We start from the raw sequence: 20,190 nt of genomic DNA on the forward strand, positions 1-20,190 counted from the left end.
GCTAGGCGCGGGGGTCACAGCCTAAGCTCCAGGAGGGGGAAGTCAGTGGCTTTCAAACAAATAGGATGAGTGAAGATCTAGGCTTACCAAACAGTATGTATTTCCTTTACAAAGAAAGATCAATGCACCTTGCATTGTTTAGAAAAGTTGTAATAGCAAATCACCTCTGTGCATTTGAATATGATTTGATTTACAGAAGTGCTTGGCTGTCTCAGAGTCCAGCATGGGCAGGGAAACAGGAAGTTGGCATGTGGTCTTTGTCTCAGTGCTGCCTTTGTTTGCCAAGAGGTCTTCCCCACTTGGGTGGGGGCAGAAAATCTTTTATTTTTTTCTGCAGTTTTCAGTTGGGCTGGAGTTGTGGAGGGTCGGGGGAAGCCTTGCCCTGCCTGCAGTGTTTCCCCCCCGCTGGCCTCACCTCCAGGGAGGAAGGACATCAGGTAGTCCCCGCACCCGCCTCCACCCCCTTGAGTCTCCTACTTGATCAGCGGCTTACTTAGGTGGTGATTGCTGTTAGGCACATGCATTATGTAACAGGTCTGTGATGGACCCAGGAGGAGAGGGAGCTTCCAGAGCATGAGAGTGTCTTGCAGGGCTGTGACATCCCTGCAACTTGTGCAGGGGAAGTAGCCAGAGGTGCTTGTCACTCATTTGGGATGGCCAGACTTGAAGTGCTTGACCAACTTCCTGGACTCTCGCCTCACCTCCTCCCTGCCAGGCCAGTCTCTACGGCACAGTCCGGGGCCTGCTTGCTCCTCCTCTGGGCACTGGCACCTTCACCCAGGGAGACCAGTTACAGCCGGGTGTTGTGGTGACTTGAGTCACGTCCACCCTTGTCCCTGCCCTGGGACCAGGGCATCAGAGCCTGTGTGTGCCGGGAGGAGCTGGGTGGGAAATGAAGTTCATGGACCAGCGCTGGGCACGTTGGGGCTGATCTGGGTCTGGAACCATTTCCTGACTCAGCGCTCTGCCTGCTAGAAACAGCTTTCCTCTACCATTTCTTTATCTGGGTACCCTTAAAAGTATACCTTGTATTCCCCCCACTAATTGGGCTTATTTCTTGGATCAGTGAAGCCCTATTTTCTAGGGATTTGAATGTATTCTACCTCTCGGCAATATTTTTCAAAATTATAGATGCTTGTATGCTTTTACCCAGCAGTTCCACTTCTAGGAATTTATCCTACAGATGTGTTAACACATATATGCAAAATGACTTATTTGCAAGATTAGTCATTGTTGCCTAACCATAGTAAAATATTGGAAATAACCTAAATGTCCATCAGTAGGGGGCCATAAATAACTTACGCACTGTCCCAACCACAAAGTACTGTGCAGCCATAAAAAATAATATGGAAGCTCCATGCACTGATGTGGAACAATCACCAAGATACATCACTGAGTGAAGGAAGCCTGGTGTGGGATGGTGTGGCTGGTGACATCCCTGTCATTATCGACACATGCCGCCATCCGTGTAGAGAAAAGGGTAAAAAATATGTGTGTTTGCTTGGATATGCGGAGACGGTCTCTGGGGATTCTCAAGAAGTGGTAATTTTGGTGCCTCTGGAGAGAGGTCTGGTGCTAGGAGAGTGTTCAGTGTAAACCCTTTGTACCGTTTGAATCCTGAACCATATGAACATATGACTTTTCCAGAAATTTAAATAAGTGATATTAATTAAATAAAAAAAATATATAGTAAACGCGTCCTTACCTCTTGCCCAGTGCAGAGAGGCCAAGGTTCTGGCCACTCAAAGACAGACAGGCCTCGCTCTTCCCAGGGCCTGCCTCCTCACCACCACCTAATAAAAAATGTGTGCTTGGGTCTCACAAAGGGGATCCAATAGAGGTTTGGGGGTATCTCGGTAAATACCACCTCCAGCCCAAGGCCTGGCGTAATGGAGCCATCTCCATCTGGCCCTTTGGAAGCACTGCCATTGGCTGGATGTGTCATTTTAAATCCCTGCTCTGACATGTCCCCTTCCTGGCCTCTGAGGTCTGCAGGGGTGTCCCCACTGACAGCCTCAGCCCCGGGCGCCCAAGGAGACACACTCCACTGTTGTGCTTTCCCCTCTATGTCTCCTGATTTCCCTTGCCCCTGCCTTGGCCTGTGTTGTTCCTTCTGCCTGCCTGTTTGACTTTCCAGGCCCAGCTTAGTTTCCACCTCTGTTTCACCATCCCGATTGCCCTCAACTACCCCCGTCCTTCATCTGCTCCTCCCTCCTGCCATTTAAGGCTTTTTACAATGTGCTCTAGGGATCTGGTCCCCACTCACAGCCCGGGGTGCATTAGATGTTGGCCAAATGAGTGAATGGGTGGCTGCCTTCTTCGTGGGGGGTCAGGGTGGCCATGCTTGGGACCTGCCTGGGGAGCGGGAATGGGACCAGAGCCTGCCTCGTGTCTGTGAACCCTGCCCGCCGCCTGTCACCAGCAGACACGGCCTCATGGTGTGAATGGCCACAGTCATGTGCTGCAGAGGCTGGGCCCCTGCGCTGAGTGCCTCGTGCACCCTCTTTCCTTGCAGCCTCTCGAGACCCCCATGAGGTGCGGCTGTGACTTCCCTTTTACAGATGAGCAAGTAGATCAAACAGCTGGCCCAGGGCGCTCAGCGAGAAGTGGGGTTGGACCCAGCTCTGGCCGCCTCCCAAACTCCTGCACTTCGTCAGTTTATTCCCCCACCTCCCCAAAATGGTGGGTCACACAGATACCCTCAGTGCCCTCCTGTCACCTGTGCCACCGGCCATGTACCACCTGGTGGTGTTTGTGTGTATTTTCTCCCCCCATTAGACTGGAAGCTGCTAAAGAGTCAGAGTCTTGTTTGAGATATCCTGGTGTCCTCTGGGCTTAGCACATAGTAGTTTCTCCAGAGATACATATTGATAATTTTTACCTTACTATAGAGGTTTAGTGTACTGCTGTAACATACACAAATCTTAGCTGTATAGCTCCATGGATTTTCCCATCTGTAAATACCTCTGTAAATACCCGTCACCCAGATGAAGCTGCAGAACCTTCCCAGCGCCCCAGAGGTAGCCCTCAGGCCTCTCCCAGGGTAACCGCCACTCACACCCCTCACTGTTAGTTTTGCCTGTTTCTGACTTTTCTAAAAATGGAGTCATGCAGGAAGTACTCTTAGGTGTGTGGCTTCTTTTCCTCGGCGTTTTCTGCGAGAGTCCTCCGTGCTGTGGAGGGCGGGGCTCTGCCTTTTCCACTGCTGGGCTCTGGTCCGGTGGTCGATGGGTGGGCCCTGGGGCCGTGGGTGGGCCCTGGGGCCGTGTCCAGCCTCTGGCTGTTGTAACCAGGGCTGCAGTGGGGATGCTTGCTCTAGTCCTTCAGTCACTTGACCACTCACTGCTGTGGGTGGACCCCTAGGGGGAACCCTGGGTCTAGGTTGCCCAACTCCATACATACTTGCAGGAATGAAATTCAGGACGGGGTTTTCCACTGAGTATCCTAGCCCAGAGCCAGACTTCTTGCTGATGGGGCCTCAGGGTGGGGCAGGTTCAGGGTTAGAGCTGGCCTGGACAGCCTGTCCCCACTGGGCAGAGGGACTGTTTGGACTCAGAATTCTGCATCTGAAGGGGCCCGTTTGCTCCAAAAGGTATGGGGTTCAGCCTGTTGGAAAAGGTGATTGGAATCACATTTATAGCTGAGCATTGGTTCATTTGTTCCCAATTTTGGAGAAAACTGAGATGATCAAAATTTGGACTGGTATGGATTAAAAAAAAAAGACTTAAAAGGCTGAAAGAGGTAAGCCCTCGCTGAAGGATTTTGGATTACTTTGCTGTTCCCCTTTACTCCTGCCACCGGCTCCCCCCTCTCCCCAAGTGACAGGTACAAGATTGGATGATTTTTCTTTTCTGGTTGAGAATTTGTGAGAACTTGGGCCCAGGAGAAGAGGGAAAGATGTTGAGCGGCTAGAGTGGCCTGGCCTTGTCGGCGTGGCTTGGAGGGGAGTGGGAATGCTAGGCGCCCCTGCCCCCTCTGCAGGGCATTTGATCCTCTTTCTGAAGGCTCACCAGAAAGCCACCCAGCCCCTGGCCGGCCCTCTGTAATCCCCTCTGGGGAAGGGCCAGGCTGTGGGTTGCTGCCTGCTCTGATGTGGCCAGCCTCCCCACACATGCAACCAACAGCCGAAACCACCCCGTGCGTGCGGCGGGAGGCCTCCCTGTCGTTCCCAGGCAGCTGCAGTGGGAGCAAGTGGTCAGTTCAGATTAACCGCGCTCAGTCCAGTTCTAGCCAGCCAGTCACGTAGAGATGAAAGTTGCTACATATCTAGTAAATAAGAAAACCAGAAACCTTCCCAGGCCGCACTGATATTCTGGAGACGGGTGTGCGCACGAGTTGCCAGTTTAGCTCGGCTTCTGGGTGTGGACAGCTGCTGGAGAGAGCATCCGTGGCCACAGCTCCCAAAGGTTTGCATCTGAAACTAATAAATGAAAATATGGTCTCAGAAGAATTAAAAAAGACAGAACAGATGACCAGAGACAGGACTGGTCTGTGTCTTAGAGACTGTCAGAGACTTCAATGAACAGATATTTTGAAAAATGGGACGTGAACTTCTAGCCGAATAGAAGGATGAAATGATTATGAAATAGGTAGTAATAATAATAATAGATAACATTGTGTAGTGCCAGGCACTGTTACATTAATTTATTTATTCCTTACAACTCTCTGAGGTTTTACAGGAGCTGAGGCAAGGAGAGGTTCCGTAACTTGACCGGGGAGAAGGATGGGGGCTGTATCGGGAAGTGAGCATTTGTGCTGCTCTGAAGTTGTTCTTTCTCTAGGGCTTGTCCACTCCAGGGCCAGGTTGAATTTTACTCAACATGCTCCATTCCCCTGTACTCTGATTCAAGCACCTGTCCAGTGACTGTTTGACTTTCCTGGCCCCCTGATAGGAGGTGGAGAGAATGTTCATAAACTGGTGCTCCCTGCTTTGTTGGTGGGTTTGCCCAAACCTGTTTCCCTGACTCCCATCAGCTCCTCGGCTCTGAGCCTGGCTTTCTGCCCTACAGAGATGAGCTCCAGCCTTGTAGCTTGGTGTCCCAGCCAGGCTCTGCTCCCAGTGTTCCCCTCTGGCTGTGGCCCTGTACCCCTGTCTGGATGCTCCGATCGCAATGAGACCCACTTGCATGGTTGTCAGAAAGGCTTTGTAAACTGTAGAGTGCTGCAGGTGGTCTGTCAGATGGGTCCCATTGCCCTCTGAGACTTGCTGTCAGCAGGCTGATGCAGGTATCCTGGTCCCGTCACACACCTGGCCAAGTGTGGTTTGACACATCTGCCTCCGTGCCTTTGTCTATGCTGTTCACTTGGTTCCCGAAGCGAATAATTTTTCAGCACCTACCGTAAGCCAGCCCCTAGGCAGGAGACATGACTGTGACCAAGGTTGATATGGTCTCTGCCCTCATGGAGCCAGGCTCAGGGAAGACAGGTGTTCATTGAACACCTATAACCACAATTGCAATAAATGCCACCAAAGGAAAGAATAGGTACCAGAGAAGATGTGACTTGTACAAACTGTAATAGGTCATAGAAGGTGATAGATGTCAAGGCAGGTGGGGATGAAGATCTGTGGGAAGAACGAGAGCACATTCCATTTCCTGGGGTTGGCACAGTGGTGGCAGAGGGTATCAGCAAAGGGCAAACTTATTCATTCACCTCTTCCCTTACCCACCTGAGGCTCCAGGAGTACTGTGTGCCGGGTTCTGAGATAGATGCCAGGGGTCAGAGTTGCAGAAGACATGACCTCTGACCTCCAGAAGGTTGCAGTCTAGTTGGGGAGAAGCAGGTAAGAGTAAAGTACCCTACAGAGGTTCCTTGGCCAATATTCCTGCCTGGGGGACTTCTAACCCTGTCTGATGGGGAACTTCCTTATTCTAGAAGCTACCAGCATATTGCTAGATGGTTCCATTTAATCATCTCTATCTTAGCAGGATGTTACCCTCCTGTTGCTCCCATCAGGTGGACTGGGTTGTACCCTGATGGAGTCCCTTTGCCCTCCTTGGTGTGGCCCTCGCCACGTTGGAAGACAGTGGGTGTGACTCATCCTCCATTCTGGTCCTTCCCTCTGTCCAGCGAAAACACCTAGGTGGTTCTTCATCTGAACTCTGGAAAGCATTGGTGGATGCCCAAGTGATAGAAAGCCTACCTGCCACAGCAGGTGGCTGCATGTCACATTCATCCCATAAGCTGTTTGATTCTTTTTCTTTTCCAAATCCCTGCTGTGTGCATAGCACTGTGCTAGGCCTGGACATGGATGAATTAATTGTGGGGGAGCAGGAACGCTATCAGAACCAAACTTTTTAGTACTGTGGAGTGAGCACAGTGGACCAGGGCAGGGGGTGGGCTGGCCCTGGGCGAGGCTGTGATGCTTAGGATGAGCTGTGAGTGGGGAGTCTGGAGTCTGTCCCCCCCCACCCCCTCCAAAGGCCCAGGGCCAAGGGGATGGCACAGAGGCATGGGTTTCCACGTGCAGGGGGCTGCAAGGACCCCGTGTTGCTTGGGCCCAGGGTGCGGGGGGCGAGTGGTGAGGCTGGAGAGGAGGCTGGGAGGAGAGGCAGGGATCCAGCTGCCAAGGACCCTGGCTGGGCTCTCTGCAGAGGAGCCAGGACAGCCTCCCATGGGCAGATCCTGACATGTTTTCACGGGATTTGGGAGGTGGCATCCTTTCAGGTCAAAGTAAGTATAAAAATAAACCACATCCCAGTGCCTGCATTCTCGAGCATTGTGTATGAAGAAAATAAGCTGACCAATTGCTGCCCCTGTTTTTTCTGGGTCCATCTCTGCTCAGTAGTCTCACTGCAGCTCTCTGAGGAGGGCCCAGACCACTGTCCCTTCTCTACCATTCTGGAATCCAGAACACTCAAAAGTCCCAAAGCTTCTTCCTAAGTCTGCTGCAAACTAATTTGGTGGCAAAAATCTGACCTGAATTGATGTGAGCCTAATTACAGTCTTTAAAAATATCTCAGCTTGGGTGACTCGTCAGATGTTTCTCTGTGGAAATACCATATTTGTTTTTGGGGTGCTACCCAAACCCCTCGGGGGTTGTCACACCATATACAGTATAAGCACCATAATTTTTCCTAAAATCTGAAAATGTTTGAATTCCTAGACTCGCTTGGCCCCTTTGGCTAAGGGATGGTCCACCCAGAGAAACAAGTTCAGCCCAGTAAGCGGCCCCCAGCCGCAGCTTGTGTGATGGCGCCGAGATCTCAGCTCGGTTTCCCTGACTCAGAGCTGAGGACAAAGTACGGACCGTGTGGCCTGGTCTCATCACAGCCTGCCATGCAGCAGAAGAAACAAAATGAGGAACAGGTCTGGAGTGACCTTGTGGGCAGGTGGGCCCCGGGGAGAGAGGCCAGCCTAATGCTTTACTGCTTTCTGACTGATCTACAGCCTTTGGCCCTTTCCTATTCTCCAGACTTTTTTGATCACATGTGCCCATCAGTAAAAAACCTTTGTGAGCAGGCACCCCCATGTTCAATTATATACACGTACTATACAATTATATGTATGTACTATACAATTATATGCATGTATTACCTTACTGTTATACTATGTACATAATAAAACTTAAACCCAAACTAGAAATTAAAGGATGAGCTAATGATGTGTAATAATTTTTTAAAAACAATTTTTATTCTGTTGATGGTACAAAAACCTACTGGCTTCATATGCTTGATTATTTTTGGATGTGTTTTAATGCTCTCCGATGGAGCAATTTGAAGATCTGGTTCTGTGTTCACTTTATTTAGAGAGTTGGTTTTAATGGCTGCCCTCCCTGGAAAAGGTCCCTGCCCAGGGCACATAGCTGCACACAGAGGTAATGCATCATTGGCTTGCTTTCCAAATCGGGTTACTCATTTTTCCCTCTCATCTACCGGCTATGCAAAAGATTTGTTGAAATTTGGCTAGTACATTTCCATCTTCCCTGATGCCAGTCAAATGTTTTTGTGAAATAAACGGAAGGTGTTCTATTTTAAAGTTCATAACGCATGAGTCCAAAACCACTCAGATGCTTTGGAAGTTTCTAAACAGATTAGAAAATTCTGTTAGGTAGTTTTCCAGGAGTTCAAATATGAGAGTTTTTATAGGTGGCAGACTTAACACTCTTTTTTGGTAACAAGATCCTACAACAGTAGAAACATTTCTGATATACTTTTTCCAACACCGTGCCCCTAGCCTTGGTTTCTTTCAGAGAGCAGTGCTCCTTTCTTCTTCATTGTGATAAATGTGCCTTTGTTGGAAGAAGGGACATGGTAAACAGGCTCAAAGCTGTTTTGAAAACATCTGCTAGGATGCATATCTGACAGCCTGTTGTCAAAGAAAAAATGGGCAAATTTGGAACAGTTTTATTTGTAAAAGTGAAACGTGTAACTCAGTTGTTAGGGTGGACAACTTTTTGATTGCTTTTCTACAACTAAATAACCCGCAAGTCTCTGATACAGAAGGTTTTTTTGAGTCACTGTCCATCTCGTAACAAATTTTATAGAGAATTCTACTGTTGTACTGTTTAAAGGTGTTTATTATGGAAAACTTCAAACACACCAAAGTAGAGCAAGTAGTATAATGAATTTTTGCCTGTCACCCAGCTTCAGCACTTAGCAACATTTTGCCCATCTTCTAGCATCTATCCCTCCCCCCCATTTTTTTAGAGTAAATCCCAGATATCATGTTATTTTTCATCCTTAAATATTTCTATGCATCTTTACTTGAGAAGGACTTAAAACTTTTTTTTTTTTTTTAAAGTAATTAGACTCAGGCAGTTGCAAAAATAGAGAGTCCCATGTACCCTTCACCCAGCTTCCCCTAATGGTGAAATCATATGTAGCTGTAGGACATTATCAAAACCAAGAAATGGACATTGGTACAAGAATATTAACTGGCCTACAGAGCTTACTGTTTTTACTGTTTTTCACATGTGTTCTGTGTGTGTGTGTAGTTCTGTGTACTTTTATCACGGGTGGATTTGTGTAGCCACCACCACTATTGAGTTACAAAACTGTTCCATCACCACAAATGAAAGTGAAACTACCTTGTGCTGTCCCACCCTCATCCCTGGGAGCCACTCTTCTGTTCTCCTTCTGTATAGTTTTGTCATTTCAAGAATGTTCTATAAATGGGATCATACAGTATCTAACCTTTTGAAATTGGCTTTTTCACTAAACCTTTGGGGTCCATCAAGATTTTTGCGGGTATCAATAGTTTGTTCTTTTTTATTGCTGAGTAGTCTTCCGTGGTCTGGGGGTACCAGGGTTTGTTTAACCTTTTACTCGTTGAAAGATATTGGGCCTGTTTCCAGTTTTTGACTATTACAAATACAGCTGGTATGAACATTTGTATACAGGTTTTTATGTGAACATAAGTTTTCTTTGGAATAAATGCCTAAGGGTGTGGTTGCCGGGTTGCATGATAGTTGCATGGTGAGTGTGCCAGTTTGAATGTATTATGTACCCCCAAACGCCATTATCTTTGATGTAATCTTGTGTGGGCAGACGTTATCAGTGTTGATTAGATTGTAATTCTTTGAGTGTTTCTGTGGAGATGTGCCGCACCTAGCTGTGGGTGATGACTCTGATTGCATAATTTCCATGGAGGTGTTGCTCTGCCCATTCGGGGTGGGCCTTGAGCAGTGGAGCCGTATAAATGAGCTGATGGGCAGAGGGAACACGGTGCGACTGTGAGTGACATTTTGAAGAGGAGCTACATCTAAGAGGGGTGCTTTGAAGAAAGCACAGGAGCTGCAGATAAGAGACATTTTGAAGATGGCCATTGAAAGCAGACTCTTGCTCTGGAGAAGCTAAGAGAGGACAAATGCCCCAAGTGCAACTAAGAGTGACATTTTTGAGGAACTGCAGCCTAGAGAGGAATGTCCTAGGAGAAAGCCATTTTGAAACCAGAACTTTGGAGCAGACACCAGCCACGTGCCTTCCCAGTTAACAGAAGTTTTCCGGACACCACTGGCCATCCTCCAGTGAAGGTACCTGATTGCTGATGTGTTACCTTGGACACTTTATGGCCTTAAGACTGTAACTGTGTAACCAAATAAACCCCCTTTTATAAAAGCCAATCCATTTCTGGTGTTTTGCATTCTGGCAGCACTAGCAAACTAGAACAGGGAGTTTTATAAGAAACTTTCAAACTGTTTCCAAACTAGCTGTACCCTTTTACATTCCCTCCAGCATTGAAGGAGAGATCCAGTTTCTCTGCATCATCATCAGCATTTGGTGTTGTCACTATTTTTTGTTTTAGCTGTTCTGGTAGCTGTATAGTAATATCTCAGTGTGGTTTTAGTGTGTATTTCCCTATTGGCTACTGATGTTGAACATCTTTCCACATGTTTATTTGCCACTTGTATCTCCTCTTTAGTGAAATGTCTGCTCATGTCTTCTGTCCATTTTCTAATTGGATTGCTTTTTTATCATTGAGTTTTTAGCATTCTTTCTAGTCCAGGTGCTAATCATTTGTCAGATACATGATTTGCAAATATTTTCTTCCACTCTGTAGCTTGAATTTTCATTCTCCTCTTAACAGGGTCTTTCATATTACAAAAGTTTTAAATTTTGATGAAGTCCAGTTTATCACTTTCCTTTCATGGATTCTGCTTTTGGTGCCAGTCTAAGAACGTGTCACCTAGCCCCGGGTATCAAAGATTTTCTCCAATATTTTTCTCTACATGTTTTAAAGTTTATATTTAAATCCATGAGCCATTTTGAATTAACTTTTGTATATGGTCTGAGGTTTAGGTTAAGGGTCATTTTTTTGCTTATGGATGTCCAATTGTTTGAGCTCCGTTTGTTTGAAGATCATCCTTCCTCCATTGATAATGACCTTCATTTTTATGTAACCACCATGTCATTATCACACCTAACAGAATTGACGAGGTTTCCTTTATATGATCTGTTTCATGTGTCGGTTTGTTAGAATCAGGATCCAGACAAAGTCCACAGGTTGCATTTAGTTTTAATATTTCTTGAGTCCCTTATTCTTTAACAGCTTCCCCCCCCATCTTTGTTTTTAAGCCATTAATGTATTAGAGAAACCAGATCATTTGTCCTCTGGAATGTCCCGCTGTCTGGATTTGGCTGCTACTTCCTTGTGGTGTCATTTAGCCTGTTCCTCTACCCTCTGTATTTCCTGGATCCTGGTGGTTTGTTCTAACGTTTGTTTAGATTCCTGTTCACTCTTTGAGGCAAGACTCTGAGGTGGTGCTCTATGCTTCTGTGCATCCTGTCAGGAGGCATGTGGCATCGGCTGCCCATTTAATGCTGGGGGTGACCGTGGTTCCGATAGTGTCTGCCTGATCCACCTGTTTTCAAGTTCCCCAACAGCCTTTCACTCAGTGGTTTTATCAGCCATCGATGATCCATAGCTACATCCATTATTTTTATTAGAGGTTGCAAAATGGTCATTTTAAATTCTCATATTGTCTCCATTTATTAGCAGGACTTCTGTAAAATAGGGCTTTCCCTCATCAATTTGCTGTAGTTACCCTGAAACATTATAGATGAAGGAACTGAGGCTCCAAGAGGTGAAGTAACTTCCCCGCACTGCAGGGGGGAGTCTGAAATCCTGTTCTGTGACTTAAAAGCTGAAGCTTGATTGTGCTTCTTCCTTCCTTTGAGACTCTTCCTCACTTTGATGCCTTCCCCGACCCTCTTCCCAGCCTCTGCAAAGCCAGGTGATGCCTCCTCAGGGCTCGCTCACTGCCGTACATTCACCTCTCCGCAGGTTCCCGTCGTGGTGGGGCAGCTGAGGCTGGTCTTATTAGCCCTGGGTCTTCCAGTGCCCTGTGCAGCGTCCAGGGGCCTTGGGACACGTTTGTTAGAAAGATGATTCCAGCATCACCCCTCAAGGCCCTCTGCCACATCCCTGGCAGAAGTTTAACTTTCAGTCAATTGAGAAAATAATGGGCACCTGCCAGAGCCTCTGGAATTGAATTCCAGCCTCATCCAAACAGCTGCATCCACCCCCAGCTGCCTGGGGGTGCGTGAGCTACATTGAAAAGGGGAGGCCCTGGAGGCCCCTTCCTTGCATCCCCTTCCCTCAGGGAGCTAAGGGGCTCCACCACCAGCATTGCTTCTGCTTCTTCAGCCCATGTTCTGCCTGTTAGTGGATCCGGGCCCACGAGATCCTTCCCAGAGAGATGCTTGTCCTGAGAGTGAAAGGATTGGACCCCAGCATCCATCCTCCCCCACTCTGCTTCACACACTGTGAACAGTTGACCATGATCAGACTTCAGAGGCCCTTGCCTGCTGCCCAGGTCCTGGCAGCCAGGCTAGCATAGCACTGACAGCCTCTGACAGTCATGTAAGTCAACAAATTCAGAAGAGGAAGTTCATTCAGAGGTTAGGTGACTTGCCCCAAATCAAAGAGCTGGGACTCAAACCCAGGTCCCGTAACATATTGTCTCCCACCTCCTCTCAAAGAGGGGGATCTGAGGGAGCTGCACCCCCAAGGCCAGGGCCTGCCTAAGAGAACAGAGGTCAGACTCTCCTTGAGGAAAGGGGAGGAAGATCCTTTCTGGTGGAGGCCAGGGATGTCTCTGTAGGCAATACCCCTAAATCCTCTCCAGAGCACAGGGCTGGGGGGTAGGTGCCACTCGCCACACTTCTGCACCATGGCCCTGCAACTCACACTCAACTCGGGGGCAGCCGTCAGGGTTCACAGACCGTGTTCCCACACATTAGCTTGTGTTTCTTCTCCAAACAGCTCGGAAGTAAGTAACCTTGTCTACATTGTAGAGATGAGGAAATGATTCAGAACTCAGATTTATAGTCCCCCAGGGTAGCACCATATGATTCGAGGGTTTTCATAATATCACCCAAAACTACTTAAAGCATTATTCTGAATCACAGGTGCAGGCTCCTGATACCCGAGAGAGGTGGCACCGAGGCCCCCGGAAGGCTGTCGGTCACCATGCTCACCAAGCAAAGCCCCAGGAGGATGTGAGCCTGCAGCCCTCACCCAGAGTCCATAAATGAAAATAGGTGCCTGGCCAGCGTCTGCTCCCCAAGTGGCTTCCGAGCCGCTGTGGCTGCCCCTGAGCTGGGAGTTGACCCGGAGGGCTTCTCAGTACTGCCTTTAGTCAGGAGTGGACACCCACCCCCCCAGCCCCATGCTCAGGAGAGAATTTAGAGGGTATTTGCACTTCCTCTAGCCCCTGAACAATTCCCTGTGTTTATTCATATAATTTGGGATGCTAGACTAAGATGATGATTTACAACTGCATCTTCTTTTCTTCAAGAATTATTTTTGGCACTGGTTTTCAGTTTTGCAGCCATACTTAACAGGAGCTATTAATAGACTTGTCACTGTGTCTCTTTTTCAGAGCTTGCCACCAGGCTTTATATAGACACCTTCTCCATTTTTGAATTTCTTTATATAGATGCCTTCTCCATTTTTGAGTTTTTAAATCTAGATTCAGCTCTAGATCATTTATTCTTCTAGCGATTATTTACTTCTATAGGAAAATAGACATGTACAGGTCTCTGGTGGGGCAGAAACATGTACCTAAGAGCAGACGTGGTGTAGGTGGTGGTGGAGGATACCGGAGAGATTGGAGAGGAGTGGGGCCCGGCAGCCCTCTGGGGAGTGCACACTAGCTGGTGGTGGAGCTGAGATTCAGGCTCCGGCCAGGGCCCTTCCTGCAGTGTCCACACCATCTGCTTCACGTGAACTCTTTGCAGACTGTCCCGTTCGTTGGCATGTCACACGCCCCTCTGGCTGTGTTTCCTGTGCTTCCAGAATCGGGGATTTGGGCACAGTCCTCCAGGTCGTTCGCCATGGGGACGTTTATCAGCCTGTCAACAGGTGGCAGCACTGACAGGGACGCCTCTGCAAGGGCCCTGGGGAGAGCAGGTGTCTGGCCCTCCCTGGGGCACATTCTCAGGGGATCCTGATGGTGCCACCTTTCTTTCTGAAAGTGGTTCCGGCCTCTGGTCTCACGTTGGCTCCTGTCTGTAAACTTCAGAAGAGAACCCTGACAGTAGTTCTTTATGGGACAGCATCTGGGTCACTTTTCCATGTGAAATCACTTCTTTGTTCCACGGGCCCTGAGGTCATCACCAGCCAGGAGGAAGCTTAGGGCCAGAATGAGAGCCCGCCTGGGGCACCGAATGGAACCCGATGCCCACCTGTGTCCTGCCCGCATGCCCCCGTGTCCTCCCTACATTCCCCCACGTTCCTTCTGTGTACCCCCTGCCTCCTGCCTATGTCCCGCCTGCATCCCTCCGTGGCCCCTGTGGCCCCCCGTGTCCTGTTGGCCCGGGCTTTACTTTCCCAGCATAACTTCTCCTTGATACCAGTTGCCTCAATCCTTTATTTTATTCATTGCATATCCATAAGGGTCTTCAAATTCTTTTTGAAATAAAGAGGGGGAAAATAGAAAAACAAAGAAGCATTATCAGTGACCTGGACGCTGGGCTCAGTGCTGGGCATGTGGTTTTGCTGCAAAGAGTGTGTGGTCTCCGGAGGCTCGGGCCTGAGCCCGGGCGGGCTGTGCACTGCACGTGGCAGTGGAGCGTGCGGCTTGGGTAGAGGGATCTGACTGGAGCCCATGCACAGGCAGGTTTCTAGGCAGGGGGATGCCTGTGTTGCATTCAAGGGGAGCACCCCAAAGGCGCCCAGAGTAGGGAAGAGCTGCCGAGTCCAAGACACCAGGTTTGGATGGCGGGGAACAGGCGTCAGTCATTCAGGGAACTGGGGGATGTGTCAAAGGAAAAATGGGAGCCCTTTGAGGAGGGGACCTCAGCAACAAAATGATTTTGCTAAAGTGCTTGTGTAAATATGCACACGTTCAGCAGGGATTTATTGAATCCCCTGGTGCTGGGGAGGCATAGTGAACAGAGCAGAGCTTGCATTCCAGTGTTGGGGGCAGATAACAAACAAATATGTGAGTAGCAGACAGTCAGCCGGATGCTAGTAAGTGCCCTAGAGAAAAGTAAAGGGGGGAAACGCGTCAGGAGCACCTAAGGGGTTGTTAGGGACGAGTGGGTGGTCAGGGCTGAGGCCCAAAGGAAGTGTTGGGGCAAGGCACATGGCCTGCAGAGGGACAGCAGGGCAAGGGCAGGTGCGGAGAGACAAGAGACTGGGCAGGAGCTCGGTGCATTAATCTGCGGTGATGGGTGATGTTGGTAAGGCCCAGAATGAAGGCTGGGGTGACACGTGGTCAGAGTCTGGATGCATCTAGAAGGTGGATGTCGAGACCTGGGCAATTTTTACCAAGCCTGCCACTCCCCCTGGGGACGGGCTAACACTGCGCTCTCCTCTCTCTAGGCTGGTGCGTCGCTTGCTTCGAGGGTGCCTCTCAGGGAAGCCCCTGCCGCCGACACCATGACGGTGAGGGGGGCTGTACTGGCCCCGGACCCAGCCTTGCCCACGACCGCAGCAGCCTCCCCCAGCGTCTCGGCCGTCCCCGAGGGCAGCCCCACGGCCATGGAGCAGCCCGTGTTCCTGATGACCACCGCCGCCCAGGCCATCTCGGGTGTCTTCGTGTGGACGGCCCTGCTCATCACCTGCCACCAGGTACCCAGGCCACCCGGGAGCCCTGAGCCAGGGAACCCCTGGACCCTCTGGACAGCCCCAGAAGTATTAGTGAGGCAAGGTGAGGTGAGGCTGCAGTAATAAACCCTGAATCTCAGGGTCGTAACTCGCTAGAAGTTGATTTCTCGTAGCCCAGTGCAGGTCGGGTTCTACTCTGTGGCTCCCGGATCTTGCAGCTTCAAGGTTACACGTCTGATGGGGAGGGAAGTGGGGGGAAGCCACACTGGATATTTATCTTCCTTGATCCAGAAGTGTCATTTCATTTTCCCAATTTCCCAGTGAGGCGGGCAGTGCTGCCTCTGTTTAACAGATGGGAAAAGGCCGAGGAAGAGGATGTCACTGACCTGTGGCCACTCAGCCAGGAAGTGCTTCCACATTTCAGAGAAGTCGGGGTTCCTCTGTCGGCCTCTCCCCTACACCATAAATTAGGAGACGGGACATGGCCAGCTACAGCCCCAACACCGTGACTTAGCTCAGTGCAGTTGCAGTAAAACCCCCACGATGCCAGGCTGTCAGGAAGGCAGGGACGAAAGGGGAGGAGCACATGTTGGTTCAGGGCCTCCTCCATGCCACACACCGGTGGGGCTCAGGCTGGCTGTGCATTGGGATCCCCCTGGTCTCATCCTGAGGTCACAGCCACCTGTATCTGTAAGGGCTGGAGTTTAGGCTCCACTTCCATGAGCTCTTCAGGCTTTATGCACACCCTTTGTGCGTGAACATAAACAGCCTTAGGATGGAAATTCTATCCACATTTTACGGGAGAGGACACCGAGGCTTGGCCATGAGCTCAAAGAGCTAGTCAGTGGCACAGCTAGAAGTTAAAATGCGACTCCTTCCCTCTGCCAGGCTCCTCCTCCACGGAGCAGAGGGGAGACGGGCTGGGTAACGTGGGGGCTGTGAGGGCCTGACGTGGGCCCCCTCCTCTGCCCACAGATCTACATGCACCTGCGTTGCTACAGCTGCCCCAACGAGCAGCGCTACATCGTCCGCATCCTCTTCATTGTGCCCATCTACGCCTTCGACTCCTGGCTCAGCCTCCTCTTCTTCACCAACGACCAGTACTACGTGTACTTTGGCACCGTGCGTGACTGCTATGAGGGTGAGCGTGGGGCGTGGGCTGGGCACGAGGGGCACAGGGGAGCGGGTGGGCCTGGTGCCCTGGCATCACCTGGTGGGCTGCACACCCTTCCCTCTTCTGCTGGCCTCTGGGAGCCAGAAGCCCTTCTCCCTGACTTCCTCCTGGAGGGGTCTCAGGGCTTCAGGAGGACCTGTTTTGATCTGCCCCTCACATCTTTACCCACTTCAGTTCCATCCAGGCCCAGATCGACAGGTAGCAGCCCACAGGTAGTCGTCTCACCTGTGATGAGATGCGCTTTGCCATGGGCGAATCCCAGCATACCTTCACAGATACCTGGAAGCAGGCCTCCCCCTTGTGTCTGATTTTTCAGTCCTGGCATCTCTCACGGGGGATGGGGCAGCAAGTAAATGGTTTGTTTATAGATAGAAACCAAGGTCAGAAGTGTAAGGGGCTTATCCCAGGATAAGCCAGGGGTCAGACTAGGCCTCCATCCCTAGGTGTCTTAATTCTGAGAGCTTGTCCCCTGAGGTGCTCTGTTGTGCTGCCCAGGAGGGAGACTTGCTTCCTTGTGGGGGCCTCGGTTCTCGTGTATGGAGTAGAAACATCCCTCTCTCCCGTATTGAGTTCCAGCTGCATGCCAGGCTATGCGCCAGGCTTTGGGCTGCAAAGGGGTGAAGCCAGCCCCGCCCCTGCCCTCTGGGAGCGTGTGCACGCCTGAGGAGCCCCCGCACAGAGGAACAGGGAGCCGCTCTGATGGAGGCCTGGCTGCCTGGCTTCAGGGAGGAGAGGATGGTGGAACTGAAACTTAAAGAATGAGTTGGCATTTGTCAGGCGGAGGCTGGAGACAAGCATCCATTCCGGGCAGAGGGGACCTAATGCACAGGACAAGGGGACATGCGAGCAGGCCACGCCGGGCGGTGGCCGGGGGGCTGTGCTGGGGGGCTGGCCAGGGCCAGAGGAGAGGTCAGTGGCCGGACGGAGAGATCCTACCAGAGGCAGGGATGGGAGACAGAAACAGGTCTTACAGAGAAATTTCGGTTTTATTTTTTACTGTTGATACAGAAAAATCTGATGTGACTGGAAATTGCAGGTTAGAAAAATCTCGGGGTGGAGGGTGGGTCAAAGAGGGAGATGCCAGAAACCCCAAGACAGGTCACTGGCCAGTGAAGCCCAGGCCTCACCTGAACAGGCCATCAGGGATGGCGAGGGGACCTTGACTCTCCCTCCCAGAACTCGCCTTCACGTACCTCTGGGTGCCCGCTCTGAAGCCCACCTTCCTCTCCGGGCCGCTTTCTTGTTCCTCCCTGGGCCTGTGCTGCTGGTTTGGGTGAAGTGACCTCCCTGTCCTGGAGGGCTTCCCCCTGTCCCAGGGCTTCATGGATGTCAGGGGGCAGCATGCTTGCCCCCCAGGAACTGGGAGCCCCTCTTCCTGTCCCTCTTTGAACCTTGTGAACCCCTGAGGACTCAGAGGACACAGTCTCAGCCTCTGGACGTGGGAAGGGAACGGAGGATGTCACCGCCGCACACTCATCCCGCCCCTCCTGTCCCCTGCATCTCCCTGGGCCTCCACCACAGCCACACTGTCCTCCCTTCTGTCTTGAGCACATCCCTTATGTCCTGGCAAGGGCCATTTCCCCAGGGCCTGGAAAGCTCCTCTCCCGCTGTGTGCTTGGCCGGCTCCTCCTCAGCCTTGGCTCCCATGTCACTTCCTCAGAGAGGCCGGCCATGTCCTCCACAGCCTCGCACTGTATGCAGCATCCGTCTTCCTGAGCACTCTTAGCTCCATGAAAGCAGGAACTGTGTGTGTCCCATGCCTGGACAGAGCCAGTTGCACGGCAGGTGTGCACTCTGCAGTTTTTGAATGAATGAGGGACTTTATTCAGCGCCTGCTATGGGCCTTTCATTCCTCCACATGGGGCCTCATTGGATTCCCAGCCCCCCTCCTCCAGGCTGCTGGCTCTTCCAGGCGAGGACACCGAGGCTCGGTGGGACCTGCTCATGGCTGGACCAGGTGCTACTATCTGATGTTCCTGATAATGGAAGCAGCAGGGTCCCCCAGGAACCTCTAGGCATTGAAGGGTGGGTTTCAGGAAGGAGGATGCTATGAATCCTTTTCCATTCAGCTGCCCGCCTCGTGAGGGTGCCCAGGAGCAACCTCTGCCCCCCACGTTCCTTCAGAAGCAAAAAGCCGTTCCCTGCCGGGGGGCATGCCTGTCTCTAGGGGAGCCTCTCCTGGGATGACGAAGGGCAGGTGCAGAATCCCTTCTCTTTGGGGCCCTAAAATGGCAGAAGGGGTTGGTCACAACCAGGGGAGCCTGTGTCCCTCCCTGAGAGACAGCAGCAGGTGGTAGGCGGGCGTCCCCACTCCAGAGGCCTCTTTGTTCAGGCCCCGCCTGTCCCCACCTCCTCCTAGCCTCCATGTAAAGGTCCTCACCGGAAGTCTGTGAAACACATCTCCTAGCAACGCTGTTACTCCCTCGGCCTGGCCTCTCCGAGGGAGTTTACAAACAGAACAGCAGCTGCTGGGAAGTTGAGGCTGTCCCAGAGCCGCCCAGCTTTTGGCATCTGAGGCCGTGGCTTGGCCCTACCTTGCCCGTTCCAGCACTCTGTCTCCAGGCCTTCTTTGAGCTAGAAGTGCTGACAGCTGTCCACGGCCCTGTCCCTGCAGAAGTTGGGGATGGGGTGTTGCCCCTTCCTCTTCAGGGCCCCAGCCCACGGGAGGGCAAGCAGGACTCAGCAAGGGTTTGCCTTCGGAGGGGATCCCTGGGGCCGAGAGCTCGCGTTTCAGATGCAGCCAGCCCACCCCGAGAGCCGACTTAGAGCCAGGCTGTGCCGGCCTTTCCCAAGCACTTGCTTTTCTTTTTAACAAAATTCTGCTTCAAACAAACACACAAAAACGCTTAAAATTTTTACCGTTACTGAAGTAATATGTGCACGTGGTCTGAAACAAAACTGCCCCGACTTCCCTGCTCCCACAGGCAGTCACTGTCAACCTTTAAACTATTTTTTTTTTTTCCTAGAATGACCATAAAAATAAGCTCATACAGTTTTTTGCTTTTTCAGTTTTACACAGTGACTTTCTACTATGGAAAGTTTTGATTTAGGTATCTTACTTCCCCATCCCTATAAACACATGCACGTGCATTTATTTTTCTCTCATCTTTTCAAGGTGGTTGTGTCATGGTTTTTTCCTAAGTCTGTATTCAGTGTTTGCATTATTATATCTCTGAAAACGTTGCTCAGAGCTGAGCCTTATCAAGTTCTTGAGATTACATTTCCTTTTTTTTGTGCAACCTTTTTTTTCTGTGGTTTCTTGTTTTTCAGATTGCTCAGTTTCCTGTGTACCTATCAGAAATTTAGTACCAATTGCTTCAGTTGAATTACAAAGAAAAAAGCTGAAAAACACAAAACCTCTCAGCACTGTTACACCGCTCAGTTAATCTCTTAGTGCTCTTTTCCCCCGGTGATGCTCCTTCTGGAGCCCTTGTCGTCTTGCTCTAGTCTGGACGGGCTGCATTCGAGGCCTTGGTGCTCAAGTGCTGCCTGGGTCTCTCACCCCCCAGCATCCTGAGAAT

General features: G+C 50.7%; 1 protein-coding gene across 2 annotated transcripts in view; it reads left to right on the forward strand.

Annotated features, from left to right (window-relative positions):
* The window catches only part of TMEM184B (transmembrane protein 184B), a 49,004-nt gene that overhangs the window by 8,591 nt on the left and 20,223 nt on the right, over positions 1–20,190 (forward strand). For both annotated transcript variants that reach the window (XM_037846101.1, XM_037846102.1), the window contains exons 2-3: positions 15,271–15,519; positions 16,471–16,636. In XM_037846101.1, coding sequence (XP_037702029.1) covers positions 15,328–15,519; positions 16,471–16,636 — 358 coding nt within the window. In that variant the 5' untranslated portion in view covers positions 15,271–15,327. The remainder of the gene's footprint in view (positions 1–15,270; positions 15,520–16,470; positions 16,637–20,190) is intronic.

The sequence above is a fragment of the Choloepus didactylus genome, chromosome 8 (genome assembly GCF_015220235.1).
Source record: "Choloepus didactylus isolate mChoDid1 chromosome 8, mChoDid1.pri, whole genome shotgun sequence".
NCBI classification, from domain to species: Eukaryota; Metazoa; Chordata; class Mammalia; order Pilosa; family Megalonychidae; genus Choloepus; species Choloepus didactylus.